The 10,061-nt window shown below is 44.0% G+C and overlaps 1 protein-coding gene across 1 annotated transcript in view; it reads right to left on the bottom strand.

Moving 5' to 3' along the window:
- The window catches only part of ABCA4 (ATP-binding cassette, sub-family A (ABC1), member 4), a 132,401-nt gene that overhangs the window by 74,632 nt on the left and 47,708 nt on the right, over positions 1-10,061 (bottom strand). The window contains exons 9-11 of the mRNA XM_010860511.1: positions 7,419-7,624; positions 6,587-6,763; positions 4,152-4,374 (exon numbers count right to left, since the gene is read on the bottom strand). Of these exons, the coding sequence (XP_010858813.1) occupies positions 4,152-4,374; positions 6,587-6,763; positions 7,419-7,624 (606 nt within the window). The remainder of the gene's footprint in view (positions 1-4,151; positions 4,375-6,586; positions 6,764-7,418; positions 7,625-10,061) is intronic.

Below are 10,061 nucleotides of genomic sequence, written 5' to 3' on the forward strand. Positions count from 1 at the left end.
CATCTGAATGGCAGAGTTCCAAAGAATAGCAAGAAGAGATAAGAAAGCCTTCCTGAGCGATCAATGCAAAGAAATAGAGGAAAACAATAGAATAGGAAAGACTAGAGATCTCTTCAAGAAAATTAGAGATACCCAGGGAACATTTCATGCAAAGATGGGCTCGATAAAGGACAGAAATGGTATGGAACTAACAGAAACAGAAGATATTAAGAAGAGGTGGCAAGAATACACAGAAGAACTATACAAAAAAGATCTTCATGACACAGATAATCATGATGGTGTGATCACTGACCTAGAGCCAGACATCCTGGACTGTGAAGTCAAGTGGGCCTTAGGAAACATCACTACAAACAAAGCTAGTGGAGGTAATGGAATTCCAGTTGAACTATTTCAAATCCTAAATGATGATGCTGTGAAAGTGCTGCACTCAATATGCCAGCAAATTAGGAAAACTTAGCAGTGGCCACAGGACTGGAAAAGGTCAGTTTTCATTCCAATCCCAAAGAAAGGCAATGCCAAAGAATGCTCAAACTACCACACAATTGCACTCATCTCACATGCTAGCAAAGTAATGCTCAAAATTCTCCAAACCAGGCTTCAGCAATACGTAAACTGTGAACTTCCAGAGGTTCAAGCTGGTTTTAGAAAATGCAGAGGAACCAGAGATCAAATTGCCAACATTCGCTGGATCATGGAAAAAGCAAGAGAGTTCCAGAAAAACATCTATTTCTGCTTTATTGACTATGCCAAAGCCTTTGACTGTGTGGATCACAATAAACTGTGGAAAATTCTGAAAGAGATGGGAATACCAGACCACCTGACCTGCCTTTGAAAAACCTGTATGCAGGTCAGAAAGCAACAGTTAGAACTGGACGTGGAACAACTGACTGGTTCCAAATAGGAAAAGGAACACATCAAGGCTGTATGTTGTCACCCTGCTTATTTAACTTCTATGCAGAGGACATCATGAGAAACACTGGGCTGGAAGAAGCATAAGCTGGAATCAAGATTGCTGGGAGAAATATCAATAACCTCAGATATGCAGATGACACCACCTTTATGGCAGAAAGTGAACAAGAACTAAAGAGCCTCTTGATGAAGTGAAAGTGGAGAGTGAAAAAGTTGGCTTAAGCTCAACATTCAGAAAACTAAGATCATGGCATCCGGTCCCATCACTTCATGGCAAATAGATGGGGAATCAGTGGAAACAGTGGCTGACCTTATTTTGGGGGACTCCAAAATCACTGCAGATGGTGATTGTGGCCATGAAATTAAAAGACACTTACTCCTTGGAAGGAAAGTTATAACCAACCTAGACAGCATATTAAAAAGCAGAGACATTATTTTGTCAACAAAGTTCCGTCTAGTCAAGGCTATGGTTTTTCCAGTAGTCATGTTTGGATGTGAGAGCTGGACTGTAAAGAAAGCTGAGTGCAGAAGAATTGATGCTTTTGAACTGTGGTGTTGGAGAAGACTCTAGAGAGTCCCTTGGACTGCAAGGAGATACAACCAGTCCATCCTAAATGAGATCAGACCTGGGTGTTCATTGGAAGGACTGATGTTGAAGCTGAAACTCCAAACTTTGGCCACCTCATGCAAAGAGCTGACTCATTTGAAAAGACCCTGATCAAAGGCAGGAGGAGAACAGGATGACAGAGGATGAGATGGCTGGATGGCATCACTGACTCAATGGACATGAGTCTGGTAAACTCCAGGAGTTGGTGATGGACAGGGAGGCCTGGCATGCTGTGGTTCATGGGGTTGCAAAGAGTCGGACACAACTGAGCGACTGAACTGAACTGAAACTGATGTGTGTGCTCAGTCGTGTCCAACTCCTTGTGACCCCATGGTCCACCAGCTCCTCTGTCAATGGAATGTTCTTTCTTTTTTTTTTTTTTCATGGAATTTTCAAGGCAAGAATAACAGAGTGGGTTGCCATTTTCTCCTCTAGAGCAATATCTGTAATGGGCATGTAAGATTTGAATATAAAGAAAATGTGCCACTTACCTCCTGCTGCTACCATTTCTTCTTCCTTCATGCTGTCGTGCCTGCTGGGCACTGACAGAACAGATTGAATAATGGAATAAAACAAATGGCAAAGGATGTGGAAAAGAGCCATGCTTTTAACTAAAAGCAAACTTTGAGGAAATCTAAATAAAATCATGATTAAGACTCAGAAGCCTCATTTTGTATCAAAGAGCTCTCCACATTACCCTGGAAATCTCACTCCTTATCCTTAATGCCATGCAACTCAATAAAAGCAAGTCCCAGACTAAGCACATGGCTTTTGGCTGGAAGACCTTTAAGATGGTTGTTAATCTCAAAAGAATGAAATCAATTTCTTATCTCAGATCAAAGTAAGGTCCTACAAACTTCTAGGCTATATAATTTCTCATTGGCTTAAGACAGAGATGAAAGTGGTTGGCCTTGGCTTTTTCTTATGACCACTTTTCTTTTTTGTTTTAATAGCTTGAGTAACAATGGAACCCTTCCATTGTCCCCGCTTCCAGCTTCTTTCCTGCATAGTTGAGGTGGGAAGTAAGGACAGGGGAAAGATGAGAACGTCATTCAAAGGAAAATCCTATTTTGTTGTGGAAAGCTCTGTTTCCGCCATCACTGGAACAATGTCCTGGTTCCCACAAGGAGAAACTCCTTTGTACAAGAAAAGTCTTCATAAACATTCTTTACCTCACATCCTAAAAGCTTTGAAGTCCTAATGCCCATTCTCAGGGAGGCAACTCTCAATGCCACTTATCAGCAACACGTCTCAGGGCCATTACAAGGCGTCATGCATGTTTATGCATTTTGCATGAGTCAGATGCTCATGTATTTTGACTCCTTTGATTCTGAGGACACTAAATGTCTTAGTAGTGAGGAAAAGAGTAGACTGAAGGGTGGGAAGGAACAAAGATCCCTAGAGGAAGACAAGTTACTCAGCTTCTCTCCTCCTCTCCGTGGAACTCCAGGACCCTTTGAGTACTTAATGCTACATCTGGGTCTGGTCAGACTGAGCAGGCTGACTTCAAAATCAGCATTGGTTTTGATAGGGCTCTAGACCAGGGTTTGGCTAAGGCCACTGTTCACTGAATCTCAATGCAACACTTACACCAAAACCATTCAGACTTAGTACATTTTACTGCAAAGAGAAGGGACAGGATTTGGTTTAACTGGATATGTGTTGGTTGGCCAAGATATGTGTTGGAACATTCTTGGATCAAGTAGCCACCAGGTATGGTCCAGCAAAACAAGGGACACACTTAGCCAGAGTCTATGTATCAGCACACATATTGCTTAGTGCAAGGAGCTCTTAATAGCATGATGCCAAAGAGGCATAAGTTATCAGAAGCTTGCAAAGCCTGAAGTCTAAGCCTTATACTAAAGCCCAACAAATAAGTGTAAAAAACTACCTAAATTTCTGTCCCATCACTTAATAAGTACAAAAGTTCATCTATTGTAGAGGAGTTGAACATGAAGCACAAAAGGATATTATGAAATAAAGTTTTATATATAAGTTTAGCTTGCATGGGAGCTGTAAATTTGTGGACAATGACCTATGCATGCTGTCTGCGCTGATTAAATATCTGTCACTTGGAAAGGATGGATTCCAAATTCTATCCAAGATTTTGTAGGCATCAGAACGTTCTTTGGTCAAGCAATGAATGGAGTGACCATGATGGTTATTAATAAACAGTCCAGATCTCCTCTCCTAATATATTGAAAAGGTTCTCAACATTCCCACTCCAGCTAGTGGTTGGGACAGTAATCCCAAGAAAACACTCCTTAGATTCATTTCTTCTGTATTTGACAAGATAGAACCCTTTGCACATACAACCATCCAGTTAGCAGAGTCTGGGATCTGCTAACAGCAGCTTTTCCAGATAGTTCATGTAATGGGGTTAAATAATCTATCTATTAATAGATTGTGGCTACCCAGGCAGGAAGTGGGGACAGGGAAGATGCTCGGATACAGCGGCTCCTTGGAGAAGAATTTGTCTCTCTGTCTTCCACCTTGGCCTAAATGGCAAGACAGCTACATGTGATGCTATCATTGTTGGTGAGATGACTAATCTAGGTACAAGTTCATTAACAGGAAGGGAAGTAAGAGGAACAAAACTATTCGAGGTTTTCTGGACCTTCTCCATCTGGCTTACCATGATGAATATTGTCAGCAGGCAGATGCTCATCGACATGATAGAGAAGCTGTCCAGGAACCAGGTACACCAAATCACCCTGTTGGAGACACCCTGATTTTTCAAGGTTTCCTTCAGTCTCAACTCCTTCTCCAAGACAATGCTCTTTACAGTCATGGAGACAGAGTAGATCCAGGCCAGCACCATGAAGATAGGGAAACAGCGGTTCAGGATGATCATAAAACTAAAGCAAGAGGAGAGAAGCAGAACAGTAGATTGCCCTGAATCTGGTGGAGTAAATGTTTGAGTAATGAAGTAATGAATTGACAATGAAGCACAGGTGGAGGGAAAAGGCAGAAAAGTCTCCACAGGGCATTCAATCTTTTAATATATTGGACTCTGCCTCCTCCCAAATAGTATGTTAGTTGTTCAGTTGTGTCTGATTCTTTGCAACCCCATGGACTGTAGCCCACCAGGGTCCTCTGTTGATGGGGTTTTCCAGGCAAGAATATTAGAGTGGGTTGCCATTTCTTCCTACAGGGGATCTTCCCGACCCAGGGATTGAATCTGGGTCTCCTGCATTGGCAGGTGGATTCTTTACCGTCTGAGCCACTAGGGTAGCCCCAAAGGATTACTTTTTTCCTTAGAGCAAGTTGGTAGCCTTTTGGTTAGCCCTGATGAAAACTCTGTGAGTAAAATGTATAAATAAAATTGTACTATGTATATTACACAGCATTCGTTATAAGATCTCAGCTTTTTGGTTAGTACAGATGAGTTCTCTCTATACATAAAACATGTAAATTAAATCATACTGTGTATGTTATATAGCTTCTTATAAGATCTCCCAGGAAAGGACTGATAATACAGGATGTGACTGGAAGAGATACATGCTAACTGATGTTGAAGTCCAAGAAGGTGGACCAAGGGAACTGGTTGTGGTGAGATCATTAACTGAGCTCACAAGGGGTCAGCCAGTGAAGCACTACCTACCCTGAAGATCAAACCTCAGTTATACAGGAAGAGGCACAAAATAACTAATCACTGTGTCACTTTTAGAAGGCAACTGACCCACTGACAAATCAATCAGTGATTCAATGGTCACTGATTCCACCGGCCTATACTCACGGAGTACATTCATGGATATTCATTCCAGCAAGCAGGGCAAATTTGGTATTCTGGAATTACTCTAGTGGGAACTTTACATATGTTTTCCCTACACTTGACCTTTATAGTAAAGCCCTTGAGGTTATTATCTATTGAAAACTTCTGGGTAACACAGTAAGGGCCCAATTCGAGGGTGGGAGAGTTTCACTAAGATGGCCCTAGGAAGAGAATCATACATTCATAAAGCCCGCCCTTCTGGGACCTGCCACCAGAGGGCTCTCCCACATTGAATGGCCAGAATTCCTGCCTCCTCACTGTCTACCTGCCACTCACTTCTATTCTGATCATAAAAGTGGAACTGGGCTTTTGCTCCTGGTTCCATTTCCCGTCTCTGCCTATTATCCAACCCTAAACTGACTGTGGAACAGTCCCTGTTATCTCTTTCAGTCTTTTGCAGAGCTGAGCAAGAAGAACTGATTGGACTAAGGTATTACACCCATACGGGGTTTTATTTATACAACCTGGCCAGCTGGCAATTTGACTCTTCTTTTCTTCAGGCTGTGCACATTTCTCTCCTCCCTGAACCCCACAGACCCACATATACACTATGGTGAACTTGCCAGTTTTTTTTTTTCTAGGAGTTGAATCCCTAAGCCAATTGCAGATCTCTGCTCCTGTCCTGGGACATTTCTGCCCCCACCCACCACAGTAAATGAGCCCTCCCAGCCCCTTCTTCCTCTTTGTCCCTCCCTCTACCGCTCCACCCCCAAATGCATGTTCAGAAAACAGTAGGATACTAGCATGTCTTGCTACTGGGCAGCAAATGTACAGGCTTGGGGATGGGGGTGGACAGGAAAGGGGGTCCAAGCTCATCCAACACCCCTCCACCTTTTCATGAAGCACACATCATGGGAATGCTAATTAGGGAAGGAGCTGCATTATTCCAAGGCTCCTAGGAACCGGACCTACTTGTGATGCAGAATCCTACTTTGCTGTTTTGGCAATCACTGGGCAAACACTCTGACCTGAACTCTTCCACATACCAAACATATTACATAGTGGAAATTTTAAAAGCCTATGTTCCCTCCCCCAGCCTCACTTTCCCTGCTTTAATTTTCACCTTCCCTTTTCTACCAACTCCTTTTTCCCACTTTACTTATCCATCTGGCCCTGCCTGCAGCTGAGGGGGCAGGGCAGGTTCCTCAATCAGAGCTCTATTCTCCCCGAGCTGGCCCCAGGATCCAAAAAGATTTTTCTCCAAAGAGATTGAAGCCTGGGGAGCACCTCCCCTTCATCCCACCCCAGAAACCTGATTAGCTTGTCCTGGAGGGGGCCTGGGACCTCCGACTCACGAGTCATCCACGAAGCAGGGGTAAGGCATCTGCTGGAGATAGATTCCAACCGGAACCTCCTCCCGGGCCTGACTCCTCGTGATCCCCTGTTCAACCATGTCCTGCAGATAGGCAAACCCTCCCCAGATGTATCGGAAGTCTTCCACAGGATCAGCTCTGGGGCCAGAATCCCAGTACCTGAGAAGAAACCAGAGACAGGGACAAGGGATGTGGATGGGAATGGACAGGACAACTCACTCGTTATAAGCATGAGGGGACTTGGCATTCACTCTCCTGAAACTCTCTCCTGAACTTTTCCACACTCTCTGATTCTGTTTTCTGGGTCAAAGTTTAAATCTCAGTGATGAATATTAACCTCAGCATGATTTGTAATGGCTTTCATTCAAGGACTCTACTTTGAGCTTTACAAATTATCTTACTTCCTTTGATTTAACTTAATTTTTACTGATGTATAGGCTGAGCCCAGTTTCAATCCCTTACTCTGTAACAAATGTAATTTCTCAGTGACTCTGGTGAAACCTCATTTGCAGGATCTCTGTGAAGATAACCCAATACCTAGAGATTTTCATCTCCAAATTGCTCGAAGGCCAGCCAAGGACAAGTGCTAAGGTGAGGAAGTAAACACATGTAGCTGAATTCGCCTGGTCCCACCAACTAGCAGGGTCAACTGTCTAGCTTAGTTCTTTGATACCAAAGTGCTTTCCTGTGCCTTTCCAAGTGACCCTTCTGTCTCAGGAGGAGATGAGTGGCCTGAGCCCACAGGAGCCCCCTTTCCTTGCCTCATACATCACTGGGGATACCCAGGGCCTTCTGAGATCTCCTGAAACATCACCTGTCTTTGATCTTATTGGTTTTCTCCACCACATCTATGTCCATTCGGATCTTGTACTTCACATGGGGTGGTAAGGAACTGGTCCAGGGGTGCATGTCCGGAAATACCACTCCAGCCCAGAACCTATTTTCCTCCAGCAGGGACAGGGCTCGCTGAGTGAGTTGAAATTCATCATCGTAGCTTTCAAACTTATCCAGGATCAAGCACTGTGCATAATCACAAAGGTTGAGAGTCTGAGGAACACCAAACACAAAGACTCAAGGGCAAAACAGGGCAGAGGATCAGGGTTGCTGCCCCAGTGGATGGGTCAAAAGCAAGAAGACTTATAAACTTGCTGTTTGCTTAACTCTGGGCTCTGGTGTCAAGTCTTCAATGTGTGTAGATTTGGGGGGTGAAAGGGGGCTTAGAAACACTGACTTGCTCTCATCCCTGCAGATTTAGTAAGGACTGCACAATTGGGCTGTCCAAGGCTGTCCAAACATGCAAGTCATCAAAATGACAAAAATACTCCCAGCTCTCACTCCCCAGTACATGGAGTCTAGGGAGTGGGGTCACATCAGATACAAGCTGCTTTGAAGATCAGAAAGCCAGCCGATAAAAGAGTTTTAAAGGGAGACAGAAACAGTCCCAGCAGTGAACCTTCCTGCCTCTCTGCAAACACACAAGGATGGCCAGCTGAGGGAAGAGTGAGGAGGAAGAGAGAAAATAACAGAAAACCAAAGGCATTTCGTCAGAGAAATCGTTTCCAGTTACAATTTTATGACAGGTAATGAGGATAGAGAAGGAATCTCCTAACCTGTCTTTTTCTTTTCTCCCCCTGGAAGAGAAAAAAATTGTTATCTAGAAAAGAGCAGAACTAAGAATTTCTTTTAATTTGAATATTGAGTGTTGTCCACTTTTATAGATTCATTAAAGCATTGTATTGTACTCGGGTGTGTTTTTTCCTTAATCTCCTGTTTCTATAATACACTGGGGTTATTGTGCGATGTTTCTTTCTTAGAATGTAACTCACAAGAGGTCAGCTGGCCTTGCTTTGATTAATCTGTTCACGGAATACTTACTGAGAGCCTGCAAGGTGCCAGAGCCTGTTTGGCTCCAGGGATACAAGGAAGAAAGATAAAATCTCTTCCTGAAAGAAACTCCAGACCTAACGAGAGAGAGTTGGTGTAAGCCAACAGTCAGAATGCAGGTTCTGGTGGAAGCAGGCCTGGGGTAGTCAAGCAGCCCGGTGGTGGAATGAAGCTAAGTCTACCTGGAGGGGATCCTGGAGGGCTGCCTGGAGGAAGAGACTCTTGAGTAGGACGAGAATAAGCAGGAATTAGCCAAGGGAAGAAAGCAAGGGAAAGGTCAGCTCAGGCATGGAGAATCACTCACAGAATTTCTCCAGACCTGCAAGAACAGAATAGAGATCCCTTTCCCTGGTGCTTTCAAACCACTATGGAGATTTTAAAAGACAACTATACTTAAGTCCCACTCCAAACGACGAAGTCAGATTCTCAGAAGGCAAGATCATGGCATCAGTATTTTGTCAAATGCCCACACCCAGGTTGTCCTAGGGTATAGAGAAGAATGTAAGTGAGCAGAGGTGAGTGGTGAGAGGTGTGCACTAAAAAGGCAGGTGGAAACCAGGTCAGTTGCTCCGCTGGGTTTGCAGGGTGATTGGCCAACTGAAAGGTTTCATGGGATGCAGGGCTTTCCATGCTAGTCAGGAGTTTTCCTGGCAAAACCCTAAAAAGCCACAAGAAACCACTGTGGGGCTCTAAGCAGAGGTATGACATATGAGATTAGATCATATTTCTCAAAGTTCACTGGTGGTAGGAAGGGGAAGCTGGAAGCCTGGTTAGAAGGCTGCTGATGTAACACAGGCTTAAAGGAACACATTAACTCTCCCACAGAGCCTGGTGAGTGACCTGGAACCCTAGTTTTATTGAGGAGGAGACCTGGCAGAGCTCACATAGCTAGATGGTGGCAGAGTCTGGCTTCTCTCCCCATTTTTCAACTCTAGGTCCAGACTTCTTCCCACACCAGAAGCCACTGGTACAGCCCAATCTATGGGCTCTCCGTGTGCTATGATTGTCTCATAAAGTAAGAGAGCATGCTTGGATGGGGGAGGGTTGGGAGGAGAATGGATACACATGTATGGCTGAGTCCCTCTGCTGTTCACCTGAAACTATCACAACACTGTTAATCATCTATGTGTGAGTTAGTCACTCAGTCATATCTGACTCTTTGTGACTCTATGGACTGTAGTCCACCAGATTCTTCTGTCCATGGGATTCTCCAGGCAAGAATACTGGAGTGGGTTGCCATTTCCTTCTCCAGAGGATCTTCCTGACCCAGGGATTGAACCCAGGTCTCCTGAATTGCAGGCAGATTCTTTACCATCTGAGCTACAGGGATAACCCAATACAAAATAAAAAGGTAAAAAAAAAAAAAAATAGAGCATAGCTATTATTTTTTATTCCAATCCCAAAGAAAGGCAATGCCAAAGAATGCTCAAACCACCGCACAATTGCACCGTCTCACACGCTAGTAAAGTAATGCTCAAAATTCTCCAAGCCAGGCTTCAGCAATATGTGAACCGTGAACTTCCTGATGTTCAAGCTGGTTTTAGAAAAGGCAGAGGAACCAGAGATCAAATTG

The sequence above is a fragment of the Bison bison genome, unplaced genomic scaffold, assembly GCF_000754665.1.
Source record: "Bison bison bison isolate TAMUID 2011002044 unplaced genomic scaffold, Bison_UMD1.0 scf7180017864466, whole genome shotgun sequence".
NCBI lineage: Eukaryota > Metazoa > Chordata > Mammalia > Artiodactyla > Bovidae > Bison > Bison bison.